Genomic DNA, 21,430 nt, shown 5'->3' on the forward strand with positions numbered 1-21,430 from the left:
TTAGCACTCTGGACTCTGAATCCAGCGATCCGAGTTCAAATCTCGGTGGAACCTATATTTATGTATTTTTTTCCTTTACACAAAATTATTCGCCTGTATATAAACAGATAATACGTTGTTTGATCGATCTTACTGCGTAAAGCGTAAAATAAAACGTAAAATCAGGAGTTTTGCCACCTTACGTGAAAAGTTTTGTGTGTTTTTTTCCCTCCGTACGTAATGACGTAATTCAAAGATGGCTGCGCCCGCTGCATACAGTTGTTATTTACTTTCTCGCCGTGCGGGAATAATAAACGTTATCTTACCGCACGTAAGACCGAGGAGAAACGCGTTAAAACGCATGGACAGCACGTGGGCGTCGGTCGCTTTTTACGGGAGCAAAGGAACAGACGCAGAGGTCAGAGGTGGAAATGCCGTCAGGGAAACAGCGTCACATGTTTCATACGCACTCTAAAGTCTTTCTGTTCCGCTCTTTCTGTTTTCCTATGCACATTTTTATCAAATTCTGTTGTGTGTTTTCTGTCAATCAACTACAGTAGAAATTCAGGTTTTTCCTGTGTTACTGTCGCAGCTTTGCGTGGTCATACAGTGACATCTTGTGGTTCAACATGGTGTGTACCGGTATATTTTGATACCTAAGTCACATGAGCAGCCAAACAATTAAAAAAGTGTGACTTGTAGTGCAAATACACTACGTTAATTGTGGGAAAGGCATCTGTTGACCTAAACTGATTTTAACTGTGGAACCAATGAGAACAAACCATTGTAATAATTTATTTGTTCGTCCCTCCAGCCTACTACCAGATTATTGGAACTCTTAAAAAGCATCACACTTCCAAACTAACACAATGTCTCGTCTTTTCTAGGACACCCATGTTCAAGTTCCAGTGGGTAAATAAGTACTTCCCCATGTTTGAAATTATATCGTAAACTGTCATCGTATGTTGTGTGTCTCTTATTGTACGTCTCCTTTTTTCGGCGGTAGAACGACTGACGGTGTCCTACAGCAGGAGCGGTGGTCCTGGAGGTCAACATGTAAATAAAGGTAATTCAGTCCATTTTTCATAATAAAATAAACTGTTTGGTGCATCGACTCAGCTCAAAATGAACGTTTTCAGCAACAAAGGCAGAAGTCATCAAAACACATAGCTTATTTTATTACGGCTGGAAAGTTGTAAGACTGCAGGGTATTAGTTACATCTGAGATCGCAACGTGACCCGGAATAAAGGAAAAAAAAAGTTGAATCACATGTGCGTCTGCAGTATCCCAAATCGCATTTTATAAACCGAGAATTCTGTTGTTTTTAATACTTAATCCTTCATTTTTGTGCTTGTGGCTTGTTGACACCAGGTCTGATATAAAGTTCAATGAACAAATAAACTGAAATATGACCCATTGGGAACTCACTTTACTTCAGTCAGGCTTCATCTGATAAGTCACTGCAGAGCTTGGAAACAAATAGTTTATTGCAAATGTTGATATCATGATAATCACTTTGTAATATAGTCTGCAGCCCTGATGGACACTGTATCAGATGTTCAACCTTTCCATGAAAAACAGCTTATTTTCAATCTGATGGTGGTAAAATGTGTCAGAAATGTTGCGAAACTGAAGGCTAGCAAATTATTTAAAAGACAGCTGGACGACGTTTGGCAGATAATAACTTTAAGTGGTAACAAAATTGGTTCCATGAAAACAAAAACAATGCATTTTCACTTTAAACGTCGTGTAAACGGGATCCGAGAGAGCAGTGCCACAGAAGTAAACACAAAGTTTCACACATCTGAAAAAAATCTTTTTCTTGATTTTCTTGATGTTTCATTATGTGAATTTGCAAAAATCTGAAAGATCTCATCGTGTTCAATACAGTACATCTGCTGATATAATTTAAAATTTTGTATTACATACTACTGATCCAAACAGTTTTTCCGAGATGAGTACTACTGTTAAAAAGAATGGAGAATAATGTTTATTCTGACCAACTTGCAGTCAACACAAAAGCAGAAGTTCGATTTCACGTACGAACGGCGGACTGGCTCCCAGAAGAGGTTCGGCTAAAAATCCTCGAAAAGGTTTGTTTACAAAAATCATTGTAAAAACAACTGTTTATGAGTAACTGGGACGCAGGGAAGGTACCATTCCATAGTGGGAACAATATCCAATTTTTATTTTTTGCATTTGCATGGTGAAACCTGGGAAGTTTCTTGTCTTGTGAAAATTCCCAGCTGGTTCCCAGATTCATAAATATATCTTTAAACCACTGTTTGCCGATTTAAGATAAGATAAGATATCCCTTTATTTATCTCGCATGTGGAGAAATTTGCATTATCTCTTACTGATTTTCACGGAACGGCCTCCACAGAACAAGAACCGTATCAATAAGGCTGGGGAGCTGCTGGTGACCTCTGAGCTGAGCAGGAGTCAACAGAGGAACCTCACAGATTGTGTGGAGAAGATCTCCGCCATCATAACCGAGGCCAGTGAGAAGCCTCATGAGCCAACAGAAGAAGATGTTGATGTCCGGGCGGCCAGGTAGTCGCACTCTAAAATACACACTATGTGTGTTGGTCATCACAGGTGTGCCTTTTCATCATGTGAAATGTGTTGTGCAGGTTAGAGAAGAGGAACAAGGAGCGACTCAAGCAGAAGAAGATCCATTCAGCCACCAAACACAGCAGAAGAGTGGATTTCGACTGACTACTTTGAAATATTAATAATTACCTTGTCTCTTAAAATAAAATCAAGAATTATTTATATATATATATATATATATATATTTTTTTTTTTTTTTTTCATTCTAGAATTTTACAGAGGCAACAAATAAGGCCTAATACTATTTGAAAAGCAACCATATGAAAAGTATCAAAATAGCAGAGGATGGTTTCGATCCATCGACCTCTGGGTTATGGGCCCAGCACGCTTCCGCTGCGCCACTCTGCTTCACGTCCGGGCCTATGACACTTTAACCAATATAAAGAAACTATGACGGTTGTGCATTTATTCGGAAGTGTGTTTTATTTTCTTGTGTAAATATATATATACATGCACTTCTGTGTCTCATTATGCTTTTTAGGCATTATATGACTTTCTAAATGCGCCGTGTCGTCAACACTACCTAAGCTAGGCTAACATAACGTGTAAGTTAGCCTGCCGCCTTCCATGGAGCTGCGTTGTGTCTTTGACTAGCAAAACAATATAGTAAGCTTGCAGTCGTGTTGGATTTGGCGTTAACGCTCTTAAAACTGTACTTTGTCTAAATAAAAGTCCCAAAAAATTTCCTTGGTTCCAAAAGACGACCACGAAGGGACTCGAACCCTCAATCTTCTGATCCGAAGTCAGACGCCTTATCCATTAGGCCACGCGGTCAGGATGACAATATACGATTCACTGTTGCTACAAATATCAAGAGCAGCTACTGACAGAACGTTTGAACAATGTTTGATTTGAATCGCTTGGTTCTTTCCCTTGTCTTCTGTTTTTAGCGTAGCGGAACTCATGAATGGTGATCACACCAAATATAAACAAACGAAACAAGTCAACTAATCAAATAACGTACATTTGACTCACCCCTTGACGGCACGTTTCTCCTACTTGGCTGAGGCTGAGCGAGACAACTTTAAAATAATGGTTGTCTTTAATGTTTGAGGTGATGTTACTCATGTGCAACACAATAATTATGACAAAATTTCAGTGTTCAATCTCACCACATAATTGGATAACTTTCCCTTTATCCTCTTCCTTGAGACCAATATAAAGTCTTTACGTTCATATGTTCTTCATTGAAAATATCTTTCTCTGCAACCATTTGAAACACATACTACCGGATGGTGTTTTGGATGAAGACAAAACAACACAGTTGCAACATGTCAAAGGTTTTTTTTAAAATACTATTAGAATACACGCAGCAGCAAGGTTTGTTGCTATTTAATGTTTTAAACAAAGTAATTTGAAGTAAGTAAATTGTTTAATATATAAATGTTCTTCCATAAAAATCAAATAGGTTTGATGAATGCCTTTTAAAAACATGAAATAAATCCTACAGGTGAGTAACTATACATGTACCCCATATTGGGAATTAGCACTTAAGTAATATAGTTTTCTGAAATTGTAAATTTTCTTTCAACTGGAGCTAAAATTATTTCACTGTATCGTATCCCCCTAGTTCTACCTGACAATAAAGGTTAACAATCAAAGTTAGTACTGTCTTATTTACAACAAGCGCAATCAGAGATTTCTGACCTCCACCAAATGTTTGTGAAGCTCTGTTTTGACATAATCCTCCTCTATGGTGAAAATTTCGACCAAATCCATGCAGGAGTTTTGACGTAATCTTGCTAACAAACAAACAGACAAACAGATAAACATTCGCCAATGATTTTATGGAGTCCGTGGAGACGAGTGTCAGGACAGAAAAGAAGCACCGCTGAAATGTTACATCCTGTAACTTTAAACTGCAGCAAATATTCTTCATTATAGTGAATCCAACAACACGGGATGCATTATATGAACGCTTTTTATTAAGATATCACTTTAATGTTGATGTCTTGTAAACAAATAATACACATATTTAAAATGGATGATAAAAGCAAATTAAATATTTTGACATTATGTTATCGACATTCACATATAGGCACTGTAAAAGTAATAAAAAATAAAAAAAAACACAAATAAATACATATTGCTAAAAATAATAAACAAAAAGAGGCATCAGACATTTTCAAGTGCAATAGGTAAGACGTTACAATACAGAAATCCCGAGGAGCCTTCAGATTATACGACAGGCTGTGGTTTGGCATGTTTCCGTCTACGCTAACACACGCCACGCTCCGATTCGTCCGTCTGAGGAGACAATCTTCTAAAATGCACTTTGCACACTGCAGTTTTCCGGTATAGTAGCAGACGGGCGTCCGTCACAGAGTGACGGGTCCCGGGAACAAGGTGTGAAGTTTATCGTCGCTATAAACAACATTCATTATAACAAAAAAGATTTCAGGAGTTCACCCGGAGAGAAAGGCATAGGTATTGTATATTGTGAAAAAGGTGCAACATGTTGCAGGTTATAGTTTGGTAAGACTGCTGGGTGTCAATTGAAGCCCTGGTTTGAAGCCTTAAGCGGTTACAGTGCGTCTGTGTGGCTATCCTTGAAGAAAAACTCGTATTTAAAAAAAGAAAAGAAAATAAAGCTCCCAAAGGTTCCAGAAATGTCAGCGACAATCTAAAATCATCCTAATGCCCAGAAAGAGTGAAAACAACCACCTGAAGAGATTGTCCTTTGCAACTTCTCTTGGAGACAGCAGCTTTACTCTTAATAAATTCAAAACTCTAAAGCTAAATCTACAATTTACTTAAATAAACTAATTAATTATGTATCTGCACAAGCCAATTTGGAATCTGTTGTGAGGAAAGCGTGACATATTTGTCTTTAATTGCTATATTTACCTACATTCCTATCATTTCTTACCTACATAACATCCAAAAACCAAAACCTACAGTGTACTTACACATTCGCGCAGTACTCGAATACCAACTTCCTGGGTGAAGGACCAAACTTCGACCCTTTCTCAACCTCAAACTGACTCTCATCACTGCTTATCTCCGTCTTTATACTTCTTCTTCTCTCTCTCTCTCTGCGTTGCTTCCGTCATGATTACATTGACCTGTAGAAACAGGACGGTTACAATCCAACTAAGGCCCTGTTTACTCGGCAAGTGAAAACCGAAAAACCTTTCTTGCGTTTTAGGTTGCGTCATGTCATGTAATTGAGGATTAAAGGTTGAATCGCTTTTTCTGCCTTGGATTCCTTAAAGGTCGGCGTGCCTGAAAACTTAAAATAAGAATAACCGAGCTTATAAACAACACAAATAACTTCGCTCAAATTTTCAACACTGTTAGTTTATAATGAAGATTACGCAAGAAAACGATTCTGTGGCTTTAGAGTTGCGAGGTCAACCTTTGTCCCATCGTACGTACACAAATGTTAGTAAAGTCCTTTATAGCTGACACGACACAGTACATGTTAATATTAGATTTGGAGTTCTACTCATGTCCCATGCGCTTTTCTATACTTTTCTGTGGAATTAGCTTGAGCCTACAGTGCACCCGTGAAGCTTTTGAGAAGCAGACTGCTACGGCTGTGTTATCGGGCCGTGGAAGGTATTGAGGCAGTGAAGCCAGTTTTGACTCAGCTGGTACACTGACTGGAGGACTATGAGGGTAATATTCTCGCGTATGGCTGAATGAGCTTCAAAAAGAAACCACATGCTAATCAGATTCATCCCTCGGACCTTCTGATCCGAACTGTCGTCCTGAACTCTTACTAAAGTTTTTTTTTAAAGTAGCACCCTCTGTTTACTGCTTGAATGTTCGCACTAGGCCTTTGTTCATAAACTCAAGAACTTGAACACTGGAACACCAACATCCTCATCAACTCAGTGTAAATTTAGTGTTTACTAGATTTGCCGGATTTCCCAGATTTGCTGGATTTAGCAGCTTTGGTAGCTTTGATGTCCATCTTGGTCTTCTGGATGCGAGAGAAGATCTCCTTGAAAAGAGCCTTGTACTCGGGAGTGTTCTGTCCCAGTCGCTTGTCCACCGCCTCCACCTGCTTGCTGATGCTCTCAATGGCCTCGGGGGTGGAGGGCGACTGGGTGGGGGTCGGGGGAGGGGCCGGGGTGGGACCCATGGCGCAGTCTTTCATGGACGGATCTCGGGAGACGGGTCGGGACGTCTGGACGCCGGCGTGACACATGCTCTCCTCGTGGCGCCGGCACTTCCCCAGCAGCTCCTCGTACTTCTCCAGCAGGGCGTGGTACTGCTCGTCCACCTCCCGGAGGATGGACATGCCCCGTTTCCTCACGCTGTTGGCGTGGAGGGCGTAGCTGCCCCTCCGGCGGCCCGAGGCGTCCCGGGCCACGATGGCGTTGAGCGCCGTGTCGCTGCAGCTTTTCCTCACGGGGCTGGACTCGGGTAAGGCCTCGCCTCCGACGCCTCCGCCGCCTTCGGTCTCCTCCCGGACGCCGCCTCCCGTCTCGTTGGGCTCCGCCTCCAGGAAGGTGTCGGTCTCGGGGGTGTTGTTGAGGACGGTCTGCGTGAGGGCCACGCCATCGTCCTCGCTGCTCAGGAGGAATGTCCGAGCGCGACGTAGCTGCTGCAGCTCCTGCAGCTCCACCTCCAGCTCCCGAACCCTCGCCTGGCAGCTCTCTGCATCCTGAGAGTGAAGAAATTAGGAGGAAAGATTGAAGCTCGTAGCCGCCATCTTTGGATTCGTACAAGTTTCTCAGGATTAGCATGGTGTTATGGTACCTTGAACATTTACACACTTTAACTTTGTCTTTCTGGGAAGTTTAGTCTTTCAAATAGATTCTTTACAAATAACTCATAAGTTGTTTGCTGCAACTGAAGAGGAAGAGAGAATCTTCTTCATAGCTGGTAACCAATTTTATGATTTTAAAAAAAACTAAGAAAACCAAACACCAGAGAAACTAACAGCTGGAAAAACAATGTAGAAAAAAAAGTCTATTTTGACTTTTTTCATTTAAACAATTTCCGATTTAGAAGAGACTCCTGCAGAAAGTGTAAGAATGGCTTGAGTTAGATGTTTACTAATCTTGAAATTGTATTAGAACTTTATCTTTTTACTTCACGTGATGGAAGTTGGTGTTTAAGAATTACAAGAATAGTAAATTGTGAGAATCCTATTCCGGGGAAAAAATTTGATAGTATCATTAAATATTGTTTGCCTTGGAGAAGAGTTGTATACAAAAAAATTACCTTTCCAAAACACTTGGATTTTTAATTCATTCTTAGTTGTATCTACATTGAGAAGGCTTTCTACTTGCTGGCCTTTTTGTCTGGGAGAAAAAGCTGATGCTAAATGACAACACTGCCACCTAGAGGCTGAATGTCACAAACAGTTGCGTTTTCCTTTAATGGTGGATCGTTTGAATTGCACGGAATGGGGTACTTTAAACTAAAGAGCCATATCTCATTGCTCTGATACCACAAAAATATGTGTTCTCATACATATTGCACAACCTTATCAGAGAATCCTTGAACCAAAACAATCCAAAAACTAATTATAAGCTTTTTCTTGGATTTAAAAAAAACTATTTCAAAGTTGTGCTACAAAAGCAGAGCATCTCTTTATCACTATCTCACTATCTCTTTATCCAATGTTTGTTGTCTGTATTTTTACCTGCACTCGTGTCTGGAGGCGGGAGAACTCTGCCACCAGCAGGTTACACTCCCTCTCCACGCCTTCCCTCCGACCCCTCTCCGTCCGGACCGCCGCTCGCAAAGCCGACACCGCCTCCCTCAGGTGCTGGTTCTCCTCTTCGAACGGCGGACGCTTGTTGACCACAGAAAGGCTTTCAGCCCTTCCCACTACGAACTCGTCCTCGTACCTGACAACAGAGACAAATATTAGCTGGCAATCACTGACCAGCTGCTCTCGGTGGAGGAAATAACAGATCTACCTGGGTGCTGTGCAGAGCTCCCTCAGGCAGGGGAAAGAGTGGATGGTCTTGCGTCGCTCCCTCTTCTCCCTCCGGACTCGGAGCTGCTCCATGGAGCGGAGCTGCTCCACCTGCCCAGACAGAGACTCCACCTGGTTCTGCAGAGTATCGATGGTTCCTGTTAATCTGGAAAAATTAAGCACGAAGCTTAGTGAGAGCCGGCGTTTGGACGAGGCGACTGCGAAAAGGAAAATCTCGGGATTCGTCTCACCCCTCGATCTTTTGCTGCGAGGTCTTGCTGTCCGTCACCAGCATGTGGTTGGTGCGCTCCAGGTCTCTGGCTGTGCTGTCCAGCTGCTCGTACACTTTGGCGTGCTGCTCGTTCATGTCCCGAAGGACGTCCAGCTGCTTCGACAGGTACTGGAAGAGCCAACATAAGCAGAGGGACTCGTAAACATCCATCCATCTTCTTTACCAATTATCCACCTTTACTCAGGGGCACTGCCCAACTCACTTTAGGCAAAGGCAGAGTACATTCACACATTATTGAGCTAAGACTAAGGGCAAACCTCAATCTCTTGCACTTGCTCTTCATTAGTGATGTACATCTGTTGCAGAGAGTCCTCCAACTCCTTGTTCCTCTCCAGCAGAGTCTTCCCCAACTCTGCTGCCAAGTGGAGGTCTAGAAACAAGACAGAAACAGAGGGCAAAATAAGAGAACAAAGGCAAGTCGAACAGCCCAACAAGCGGACGGACAGAGAGAGATGGAAAAAGAGGTGAGGACGGGAAAAGAAGCAATGAATATTAATACCAAGGGAAGAAAAATAGTAGCAGATGGATTGAGATGAAAAGACATGAAAAATGGAATAAGTTAATCTCACATATGCAGACGTACCGCAGAAGTACAATTTGGAGTAGCTTTATCGCGATTAATGGGCTGCTCTATTTTGGGGAAGGCTATAACGAGGTCTGGGATGATCAGACGGTCTATCACGTCACCTCAGACCGCACCGGGCCTCTTCAATTATAGAATGGGAACAGGAGGATAGAGCGGGCGGCGCTCCTCCCTCTCTCCGCTTACAGACTGTGAAGGTCAAATGATGGTGCCAGGATTGTTGGGAAAGACACCTCCACTCAGGGAATAGGTCGAGTTTCAACAGGCCGGGATGCTGCAGGCGTTCTGTTACCACAAGAGCCAACAGGCTAGCAGATTCACATTTAAAGATATGCAGCAAAAGTGATCTGTTGACAGTAACTGTACTGTCTTTATTGGTGCTTGCGGACGGCTAATGCACCCTCAAAGTGAGATGAGTCACTGTCATCATGCCCCCTGTTCGAGGTGTGCTCTGAGTCAGCAGTGCTGTTGGCCTACATTGCTCGGCCTGAGTCAGCATGGCACAGCAAGAGGCCTGTCAGGGAGGAGAAAAAGAAGCCATGAAAGCTAATGAAGTTGCTTCTCATTAAATCCTGCTTCCGATTTCAGTGATGAACGGCGACCGACTGGGTGGACTCCCAAGTCACAAGAAACCCACGGTAAAAAAGTATCTATGCTTTAAGCGCCAGGCGGGAAGAGAAAAAAAAGTAGTCAGACGATGAACTCGCGTTTATATTTGTGTTATTGCATTCCATTGACGATTCGAGTCATTGATTGATAACCTGATCAGGGTGTACTCTACCCTTCAGGAAATGTCAGTTGGGAGATATAGAAGATGGACGTCTGGGTGGAAACACATCCAACAACAGTGGGTGTCAGTGACATCACTTAAGAACTTGCAGGCACATCTGCCAAAAAGTAGTATTGCAGTAAATCTATTGATATACTTAGTCGATTTCCCCCGTTCTAAGCATTTAACTCATCCTATTAATAGTTAACCCTGACGATAGATAGTAGGAGCATTGGGCTGCTGCCATGCATCACCAAGGGAGCTGCTGGGGGTCAAGGGATTTGTTCAGGGACCTACACCTTCGGCAATGGGATTCGAACCTCCAAACACAAGTTCACTTCTCTAACGTCTGTGCCAAATTATCTTTATCTATCAAAGGTGGTCTATTAAAGGAGCGCAGTCTAACACTGGCTACTGAGTGGATTTTGATCCAAGTTGGTGCTGTTCTGTCTTCTGGATACCACTCCAATCGCTGCGTAAAGCTGAAACAAAAAATAGCCATATACTGGTTCTTCTTGCAGCAAACAATTACTTATTGTGTCCACAGTGAAAATACATCAGCTGGCCTTTCCAGTGAGTCCACATCAATTCAAACAGGTGGAAAAGACTATTTTTAGATAAAAAATCTATTTGCGCTTCCTGGTCAACATCCTCCCTGCACCATGACAGAAAACCTTCCCTTAAATAACCACAGCGCCAACCCATGGTCTTATTAACAACCCACCTTCTTTTATTTGGCTCCCTCGTGGTCTAAAGGAGAAAAAGCTGTTAACTGGTGGCAGAATCATGGGTGGCCAAGGGTCACTGATTAAAATCATAAACCATCGCATGAAGATACAAGTTGGATAGTTTCAGAATACTAATTCTTCAGTTTAGGACTATGACATATGACCCCTGATATTTTCACCAAACTACACAGTCTATTAGTTGACGCTGTAGAAATTGCCTAATGACGCCTTGGTTGTCGGTGGTGAGGCCCAAAACCAGAGCACAAAGTAGTATAATCATTGGTAGCTGCTGTTACTTTTGTTTCTGACAGTTTCCGGAAGACTAACCCATTCCTGAGTTTTATGGGCATGTTAGCTTCTAAGCATAATAAATCCAACCCAAATCAAGCTCTATTTTCTAGTCACAGCTCCTCCTTCACTTGGCAGTTCTGCCCTTACCTTCATCAGACTAATGAGATGCAAGCGAAGCATCGCTACCTCCATTTTCCTTTGGGTTGCCAGGTTGGTGAATTCCTGCGGGGCTTTAGCATCAGCTGCTCAGGTAGAGCCGAACAGACATCTTGTCGTGGTTGTCGTGAGCGAGGAGTTACTAAAAATACAACAACTCCCCCATACATCCAATCTTTGCAGTGCTTTGTTTTTAGCCTGACAATCAAAGAGGCTTTCCTTCTTATAACATTATAAGCTCTTTAGCCTGAAGTAAGTAAAGTATTAATTATTGAAAACGGACTGAAAAAAAGCCCCAGTAAGAGTAAAGCGTATTTTCTTAGGCATAAAGATGTTTGGTCAGCAGTAATGTATCGAATACCAAAAACATCAGCAACTTAGATAGCTGAAGATGGAGAACAACACTGCCAACTAGTGGACAGACAGAGGAAGCCATCCTATATTCCCTTTAAGAACCAAGGTATTGAATGTGGATGTGTGAGGGAGACTGTTAAAAAAAGTGCGCAACAATATCTCATGTAAAGATAGCCTGGGTGAGATTTCTTAAGTAGATGAAATGCCGATTCAACTGCATCAGCAGACGTAAAACCAGGCGTCTCAAACACTGTTTTACTGTCTACATTTAAATGTCAATCCTTATTTGGCTACCAGTGAGGCAAAGTGAGGACTAAAAGTGCCTCGGGCTTCAGTGAGAAGAAGCAATAACAAAGGAGGAGACGAGGAGGAGGAAGAGGAGAGGAAAACCAAGCGAAAGTATGAGAGGAAATGAGAAGCGATCGATAAAACTCACTGCACAAGCAAAACAACTTTGCAAGTCAATACCAGCGACAGACGCTCATCTGTTTGCTCCAGACAGAACTCACATTGAACCACACAGGATGAAATCACTGGGGCTGTAATTACGTCACGTGACGCTCCAGATCGCTCGTCTGGTCTCAGATACAAGCCTTACAATTTGCACTAAACAGATGAAGGCGGATGCATTCGGACCATGATGTCTTTCACAGCCTGTGCGGAGCTCAGAAGTGCATATCGCCCGTGAGATTCACTGGAATGTGGGAAACAGGACTTCTCCTGTTCCTCTCTTCCTGCGCTGCAGACCTGAGCTCCTCACTGAAAGGGTTTAACAAACACTCAACCTCCGGAAATTAATTATTGACTGCCAAAGCAAAAACCTTGATGCACCTCATGATCCAGAGCAGCTGTGTTATGTTCTCTTGCTGCTTCTGCCCTTTAATGCTATCGAAGTGACGTAAACACGGACAATCGCAGCATTTGAACAGTCGAGGGAGCTTCTGATCAGACGTGAGTGACGCCGACAAGCCTCCAGCCTCAGCCGGCTGGGCCACGTATTCACTCCTCGGTTGAGAGCCAGGCGAGGCTCTGGCAAACACACAAAAGACCCAAACAAAGAAGCATCCTAATTACACGTCTGCACCCCCTCCCCCCCCCCCCCCGGGTTTTTTTATCTACCTTTAAGGGTTGAAATGCGAGCTACATTATAAGCGGCCTCTACGTTGCACAGGGGGACACATCCGGAAAAACCTTATTTCTGTTTTCTTTCAGGCACTTTTTACAGTCACGATATCGGCCGTTTTCTCTCGACTTTGTACACCAGCGATGAAACCTCCGGATTTTTCCTCTCTTTGTTCCTAAATGTAATGAGTCCCTTAAGATGAGTCTGTTTTTCTCCCGCAGCTTTCAGGTCAGGTCAGCCTGATCCGACAGAACAGCGGCTTCCAGTGATTCCCTTACGGAAACAAGGTAATTCAACGATGGCGGTGTGTCTTACTGGAGGACCGGCGACATCGCCGAATGTCACCCGACGACAGACGAGCTCAGACAGTCAGCACTTTACAGCCCAGCTTGGCTCCGTCAGACACCAGCCACTTGAACAACTTTATCAATTTCAGCCATCTTCACTGCTGAATCGAATGCTATTAGGAGACGTGTACATTTCATAATCTGGCTATACATAAAGTTGTTGTTGGTTTTTTTTTACAAAGCGTGTGAACAAAAATATCCCCTGTAGCATTTATGAACATTTTTGATGTGAATCAATCCTTAAACCTCTCTCAATAACACCCATATGAGACAAATAAGGATTGTGTAGATCTACAACATCCAACAATATCCTCTCTCCTGATCGTCTGCTCTGTCAAACAGCCAGCACACTGTCCCCTTTATGACTTTTCCTTCAGTTTCAACCCTCCTCCGTCTCTTTTCATCATTCAGCTCCCAAAAATCAAGGCGGAAAAGTCTATTTTTACCATCTGACCGGTAATTCTTTGCACCATAAGATCTAATAAATCTGACATCCCACTGATGCGAGTGCGTACGTGCGCACGTGTGTTTAGTGAAACCACAGCATCAGCACCGCTTCACTCCGGCCGGGGGAAATGCATCAGTGTAATTAGCTGGCTGGAGAGCAGGAGATGGAGAGATGAGGAGCGGACATGAAGCCAGCGGTGCGGAGGACATCACGCGGAGTGATCTGGGCCCCGTTTACGCGACGCCGGTGCAAAACGGCTCCCAGGTTTTCCGTTTTCGCTTGAAAACGTTGTCGTGTGAAATGAGAAACGGCCTGCAGGTCAGGGGCAACATAAATAAAAATTTTTTTTTTTTTTTATAAAAATCCACTGTTAGGTCATGATGTTTGTAAGAGTGATTCACATGTTACGTTTTTGTAATAACAACCAAGCCCTCAATCCTTGGAGTTAAATCAAGTTTTTTAAGTTTGACATTGTCCAAAATGTATTTTACAAATGTCTTTGACAGTTATGAGTCCCCCTGATCTGGAGAGTAAAAAGCCTGCACTCATCTATATGGAAATCAGCTTATGGCAGTTCCTTCTGGTTGATAATTTTTTTTTATTTATTGGGGGTGGGGGGTGGGTCAAGCCTCAAATAAGGCCAAGAGTTCTAACATGATTGATAAAAAATAAATCGGAGGTATGCATCGACGAGAGTCTGATTTGATAAGTATCACATTAAGTCATTACGACTCCCACTGGAGACTTTCTTTGCACTGGACGACCTTCGTCTCAAACTCGGGATTTAAAACCCGGATTATTTAAAGGTGGAAGTCAGATCTGCCTTTTTTAATTCCATGGTTTCCCTCGAACATCTGAAGCCTTTCGTGTAACTCAAACAAAAGAAACCAGTTCCCCTCTTAACAGAAAAAGACAGCTTGTCCTCCTTCTCCGCTGCATTTTGGCCCTTTTTAGAGTTTTACTTTAAAAGCTATAGAAATTATTTGTCTCCATTATAGGATTTTTGCTTTGTTTGTCTTAATTATATTTATTACAAAAAGTTAACATAAGATGAAGTTTTAAATCTTTACGTTTTGGTAATGTTAATATAATTACGCTATCTATACATTGCTTTTTGAAAGGCAGTTTTCTTCTCAAATCAAACCCTGACTATGTATATTGACTGAATTATTTTCTGACGAATCATGATAAATCAAGTCTTTCTTGTTTATATAATTTGCAGAGATTCTATTATTAGTGATTGCAGTCTGTGAAGGAAAAGGATGAGATGTTTGGGACTATAGCGTCGGAGTTAGGAGGTATAACGAGTGTGAAAATATCGTTCAAGATATTACAGCACATGGCTTCACAACTTCCTGTTTCAATAAAATCGAGTTAAACTTTGACATGGCGTGTGTGAGACGGGGATTGGAATCCTTGTTGCAGTCGACAGTCTTCAATGACTTTCCGTGGTGACAGAGAGCAGGCAAAAAGACAACAATCATCAGTGAAATAAATGTATTGAAATGGGAGTCAACCGCAGAGACTTATGTCGCTCTTACTTCAACTAATGTAATCTATGGCTGATTCTATGTTGATGTCTTTCGATTTAAAAATGCAGGAAATTTGGAATTCAACCAAAATGTACTGCTTGGTGTCAGCGAGTTTAGAGTTCATGGGGTGAGTTTGAGACCTGGCCTCCATTCTAAAATGGAATAATGCAATGATGGTGTTTCTTAGGTCAACCTGAAGCTAAAACGGGTATTCTTGAGCTTGGTTAGGATAACAGAATCAATAAACCAGCTGATGCACAGTGCATGAAATTCAGTGTTTTGCAAAATGTATATTGTTGAGATCATCATATATTTGCGATACCTTTTGGAACTCAACCCTTTTTTTTGTTTTATCCATTAGATGTGTCTGCAGAGTCCATGTGCAAATTTCTTTCATGCTTAAAAATTGTAATTTCTAATTTGCAAAGCATGACCGCACAGTGCATGCACAGTCAATCGTTTTGCCATATGAATATTGATGAAATCCGCCCATCTTTTACAGTGGAAAAGGGGAAAACTAACTGTTAACGGAAAGAAACCTGCTGACCCAGGTTCAGAAGTTGCAGCTTTCTGCTATTCCAATTGGGGTTAGGTGAAATAGGAGAAAACGACAGGATAGACCGACAGATTATTGGGAGGGATAAATAGATTTGTGTATCGTCTGGAAGTTAATGGGGTGTTTCCAGATAATATTCCCTACAGGAAGCATGTATGATGTCAAAAGTATAGGTCCTTGGACAGAACCCTGTGGAACTCCATGTTTAACTTCTGTCTGAGAGTCCTCATTCAGTTAACATGAATGAAGTTGAATATAGTGATATATATGCAATATATTCTAGAGACAGTTACTTTTTATTTCCTCTGTGGTAGAAGTAATACGACAGAATGAGAATGTGGAAAAATATCTATCTCTGGAGAGATGAGACTCTTACATTTTACGCCTTTTAATGTCCCGAAATTTTAAAAAGTGGTGGTTTGTCGCACCAAATTCAACTGGAAAGAGGAATTAGACATTTTATTGTCGTGATCGGGTGATATTGTCTGATGCTGACAGCTCAGGCCCCGTTTGTAGAGAGAAAATCTGGTTCAGTGTGGATGTGGATTTTAATCTGGGGGGGACCCAGCCCCTCCACACGGAGGCTTTGTTCGAGAGAGGCCGGCGGTGACCGGGAGGAGGGATGCTGCGGCCGTCTTACCCTGCTCCAGGTCCTGCTGGTCGTACCACGGCTCCTCCTCTTCGGTGATGAACTCCTCCATTGTCCCTGAGCTCAGCATGGATGAGCCTCCGCCGCTTCCCGCACCGAGCTCCTCCTGCAGCCGCAGACAGACGCGCTCCGGCCGGGGAGGAATGTCCACAAGGCGCGGCGCTCGCTGCTTCCAGTCCGGGGTTGTGTTGTTGTCTCTTTTCCTTCCTCCGCTCGGTCACTCCCACTTCTTCCCCCGCTCTGTCATCATCTGCACCGCCTCCAGCGCCGGTTCATCCCGATGCTCCGTGCCTTTCGACTCTGCCGCTCCTGACGCCTCTGCCGCGGGCACCACTGCTGTTGCTCGGCCGCGGTCACCGCACCTGCCGCTTTCGCACCGGACGCCTCTGCCGCGGTCACCGCTCCGGCGGCGGTGTCCGCTCCTGCCGCTCCTGCCGCTCCTGCCGCCCGCCGCGGTCAACGCTGCTGCGGTGTTTCCGCTCTGGACGCCTCCGCCGCGGTGACCGCTCCTGCCGCTCCACTGCCTCGGACGTGGCAGCGGTGTCGCAAGAGCTTCCGTCCCTGTTTACAGCGGAGCGCTCACGGTGCGTTTAAAACCATACGTCACTTCGCTTTCTACCCGTGCTCACGTCGCTTTGAGACAACCCCTCATCCACATTGATGAAAACATCCTGATAGCACGAAGACTGTTAATTCAAACATTCTAATGTTAGCTGCCTCTTCATTTACAGATAGCATGTTAAGATAGAACGAAAATCGCCGTTACTTTAAATACAGGCTGCAACCTTCGACTGAGCTAAATTGAAAATTCCAAAGTGTACTTGAATGCATCATCTTCTCCTCCGTCCTCCCAGATGAGAAAGCGTTGGTGCTTTCCAGTTGTCTCGAAACTCGGAACAGCAAATGCATGATGTCATTTGATCAGGAACATTTTTATTTTTTTATTTTTTTATCATTGTCCTACACATATAAAATATAAACACCAGCAAACAGTGTTCACTTTGAATGATCAAGAAAGAGGAATAAGCTGAAGTCAGGGCCTTGTTTGTATTGTGCCTGTCCTATAAATTAGAAGAACATAACAATAAATCAAGCTTTCTGTTTTTGAAAAAAGAAAAAGCATGATGGAGCCTGCAAAACACAGCAATTGTAGGAGATGATTTGTGAACATTTTACTGTATAGTGCAACAGCTCATGTTCAGATTGATGAGGTGCTGTTACTCTATACTTGTCACAGTCCTGACTTCATAACACAGCCAAATGTCATTTCACCCACTCCATTTGTAATATAAAATATAAATTTTTCAGTTGAAGGTTCAACTGTTCCATGATAGATGGATCCAGTTGAAGTTATTGTGGGTGGTGTTCCATATTTCCAGTTCACGTCCATAAATTGAACTGTAAAGCTCGGGAATTAGGTTATTATAGAAGCTAATTTTAATTTACTCTTGATATCTGCACAAAAGCTAAGTTATTCCACTCTTAAAAAAGTCAAACGTTAGTAGTATTGTACTCACTACAAGTTCAGCTGCAGAGAATATCTGGTAATAGCGCCACCTGGAGTAAAATGTCTACTAAATACCAGGATTAATTCAGAAAAATGAAAATATGTGTTCAAACTGCTCTATCTTGTGGGGAGGAAAAGTAATACCGCTCATTAAAATCAAGTAACCTGTAAGGCCTGGGTACTTATTGTGTATCTGTTTTCATTAATAAAGTCAAACGTGAAGAAATAAAGATATTTCTTTTGTTAGGATTGACATGAAAACTGAGTATGTTGTGTTTTAACTGCTGAAAAAGATTGTCTTCCACTAATAGTATTGCATTTGTGGCCCAGTAGAGGGAACTAGAGACCTTTTATACCAGCCAGCATCACAGCCCTTTCCCATCTTGAAGATTTGACATAATAGAGTGATCCTACTTCATCCATCAATGTGACATTTCTGTCTGTTAAAAAAATGTCATACAAATAACCTTTGCGTACTTTACATTGTGTATTTGTGAATCTGTGTTACATGACTGGCGTCACAATGTTAAAAACAGACAGACGATTGAAAACAGACATCAGAGAAGGGTGAAATCAATATAATTTGCAACTCAAATGGATGTTGTGAAAGCAATAAATGGTTTTTTTTTACCCTCACACACATGGATTGTAACTGACTACCTGAGCTAATGGACGAGCGTTTCACCAGCTAATGGCTCTGCTGTGGTGAGAGGTAAGTGCAAAATCAGGAATATGAGCTGCTTCAGCCACTCTGGATGGGGAAAATGGGATTATGATGTAACTCAGAAGCCTTCAAGAACTGCATGTTTTAGTTTTTCCTTCTGAAGTTCTAATCATTTATCTTTTCTTTTCTTTTTTTTGCAGTTCACAGAAACACATGTTATCTAAAATCTGAATTTTTCCCCCCTTACATATTTCTTTTTGGAGGTATGCCAGGCAGATACCAAACAGAACACATTTTTATTTCAACACAAAGGGCAATAACTTGGAAAAGACAAAGAGTATTGGTGAAAGTACACGAGAGGGCCACAAATGTACAAAGTTTGCATATCAGAGTATTTACCAACGAGAGGAAAAAGAAAATAAATTGTCCTCTGGTGATAAGAGATCAAATTAAAACAGAAATTAAGGCATTTCTACAATCATTAGTCCCTCTTATTTAATATTTAATTAAAAAAACTTCTTAATTGCTGTTATTTTCCAACAATCTTTCAATGATGCCCCTTGAAATTTTCAAAAAAAAGATTTCTGGCAGGTTTCAGAAAATTCTTAAAGGTTTGTAGGTGGATGTTGGTCAGAATTCATAACTGCTCGCTTTATATCAGTCTATCGGTTCCCTTCAAAGCAGTTTCTTTAAGCTGCTCACTGCACGTTTCAGGCTCAAATAATCTAAAGCTTCACCTTTTGTTGCATTTCAGGTTTCCCTTTACACAACAAGAGCCACTGAGAACTCAACTTTTTGACAATGGCTCAAAAGAAGGGAACGTTTCCGAAACGCTCCGACTCCAAGATGCTCTGAGATTCTTCTTGATGACCGTGAAATTTCTTGAGGTCAAACATTTATTTCAGCACCATTTATTTGTCCATTTTCTAGTCTTTGGAGCTGGGTTTTTTTTTTTTTTTTTTTTTAAATAGTATTTCTAATGGTCTCAATCAACTGGAAACAGACACTGAACACAACAAATCCCTTTTTAATGAAGTGAAATGGTGATTATTTCTGTGTTTATGATCTTGTGATCATTTAAAGTTAAACATATTAGAACAGTTTGGGTGACTATAAATATTGATTTAAAAAATTCTCAAGGAAAACCTTATCCTTTCTGTTACTTTGGATTGTTGAAAACTTGAACTTAACATGATGTCATTCATTTAATTTCCATTTCATTTGTAAATGAACAAATCTGTACTTAATGTAAAAAAAAAAAAAGAGGAACAACCTACAACACAACAGAAAATGTGCCGCTCAAATGTGGAGGAGGGAAGGAATGTTTTCCATCTGCTTTCAGTTTGAAACAGTGGATCTGGAGTGGGAACAGCTCGCAGGACCATAAAACAATTCAACACAGTTGTGTTTAACATTTAGAGCAACCACAATGCGTCTTACAGATTATTTCAATGTCTGATACTGAAACAGGGCCATGTTGTGAACGGAAAATACACAGTGGTGAGCAATGATGAAAGGGTTTGATTCATTTACCAGATGTTTTTGCCGCATATGTTCAGTAAACAAGGAATTTTTGAGAGTGTTATTGGGCAGATGTACAATATACACGTGTTACCTATTCATAATGGTAAAAACCAGTTTTTCTTTGCTGATTCAGCAGTTCCACCTGGTTTTCTCACCTCGTGTGTTTCATATTTCCGAGATTTACCACCGTGACATGAATATACATTAGGTTGAGGATGAATTTGCAGAATTTGTTGGACATCCAGTTTAATACTGTTTTTGTGTAATGTTTCGTCAAAATCAAGTGTACCATTATGGTGCATCCTTGGCTGAGAATGTGAGGTAAACTTACAAAAGAAATATCACTCAATATGTTGATTCTTGACTCTTTTGTAGATACAGTAGTGGAGAAAGATGTCTGTGTGAAATGGTAGAGTATGCTGCTTTTGGCTGTAAAACAAAAAAATGTGTGATTTAGATGTTCACAGCTTTAACCACGGGAATGAGAGAACAAGGAAGTGGCTGCAGCAGTAACGAGCAGTGGGGCCAAACCTGAGGTTTGGTACCATCGTGAGGAGCTCCAGAAGTCACAGCAAGACAAAATTAAATTTGCACAGTAAAACGAAACCATATTAAGACTTTATAGAATCAAGGGAAAACTCTGTAAACTATCCTTTGTAAATGCCCGATAGAATCGCAGTGATGCTCCGCTCCACACTGGAAATTAATGTATCAGTAGGATATTGTGGTCCTACAGTGCCACCCTGTGGTCAGCTACATCATTGTTTTGTGGCGCAGCAGTCACTTCCTCCAACGGGGTTTGTTTGTTTTTTTTCGTGTGCGTGTCTTTATGAGTTGAACGTCTCTCTGCTCCGTCTCCATTGTCAAACAGGCCGGTAAAAACTTCTTTCAAAGCTTGATTATCTGTTTGTTTATCTGATGAACATGGATTTTCCATTGCTGGAAAAGACAGTCCGCATCCTCTCTTCAGCCCCCTTCAGACAACAGCGTTTCTAGTAAAAACGTGTTGTTTTTGTGTTTTGGTAAAGTTTTGTGTTTACATCGCAACATTTTGAAAACTATGTCCATTTACAAGGAAATGGCAGTAACTCTGAAGACGGTGTAGTTAACATGCCAGGCCACTAGTAGGTGCTGTTGATTGTTTTTGTCACACACACACATGCGCATAGAGAACGACATGCTAGAAACATCAACAATGAGTTCACTGACAGACAAGAAAGTTGGATCGCTATTACAGGTGACTCTCAACTACCAAGTCCCAGGACAATGCAGACTGGGAGTCATGACACTCTGGAGGCATACATCGTTGTTATTGTCCATCTCATCGCACATGTGCAGCAGGTATACTCACGCATGTACTATTCATTATGGCCACAGTGACCATGAGCACGAGCATTTAAAAAGAAAAATTTTAAGTTGCGTTTTCACAGAGA

General features: G+C 41.9%; 2 protein-coding genes across 2 annotated transcripts; one reads left to right on the forward strand and one right to left on the reverse strand.

The window, feature by feature from the left end:
* Window positions 1–235: 235 nt before the first annotated feature.
* On the forward strand, window positions 236–2,722 carry mrpl58 (mitochondrial ribosomal protein L58; the record flags this gene model as incomplete). The annotated part of the gene is made up of 6 exons (XM_080461676.1): window positions 236–397; window positions 867–891; window positions 986–1,045; window positions 1,991–2,073; window positions 2,364–2,533; window positions 2,614–2,722. 6 exons carry the CDS (start codon window positions 236–238, stop codon window positions 2,696–2,698), a joined length of 585 nt encoding a protein of 194 aa, XP_080317802.1. The 3' UTR covers window positions 2,699–2,722.
* Window positions 2,723–4,361: 1,639 nt separating this feature from the next.
* On the reverse strand, window positions 4,362–16,807 carry LOC308111865 (cerebellar degeneration-related protein 2-like). The gene is made up of 6 exons (XM_080466953.1): window positions 16,294–16,807; window positions 9,024–9,136; window positions 8,726–8,874; window positions 8,476–8,640; window positions 8,196–8,403; window positions 4,362–7,208 (listed from the first exon to the last, which is right to left on the reverse strand). Exons 1-6 carry the CDS (start codon window positions 16,370–16,372, stop codon window positions 6,441–6,443), a joined length of 1,482 nt encoding a protein of 493 aa, XP_080323079.1. The 5' UTR covers window positions 16,373–16,807; the 3' UTR covers window positions 4,362–6,440.
* Between the last annotated feature and the right edge of the window lie 4,623 nt (window positions 16,808–21,430).

Source organism: Lipophrys pholis, assembly GCF_963383615.2.
Source record: "Lipophrys pholis genome assembly, chromosome: 1".
NCBI classification, from domain to species: domain Eukaryota; kingdom Metazoa; phylum Chordata; class Actinopteri; order Blenniiformes; family Blenniidae; genus Lipophrys; species Lipophrys pholis.

Excerpts from the sequence above, each read along its gene's own strand:
- LOC308111865 (XM_080466953.1), bottom strand. The coding sequence starts at position 16,372 with ATGCTGAGCTCAGGGACAATGGAGGAGTTCATCACCGAAGAGGAGGAG. Across the intron at positions 9,137-16,293 it reads CCAGCAGGACCTGGAGCAGG|ACCTCCACTTGGCAGCAGAG; the intron begins GTAAGACGGCCG and ends TCTTGTTTCTAG. Across the intron at positions 8,641-8,725 it reads TCGCAGCAAAAGATCGAGGG|ATTAACAGGAACCATCGATA; the intron begins GTGAGACGAATC and ends TAATTTTTCCAG.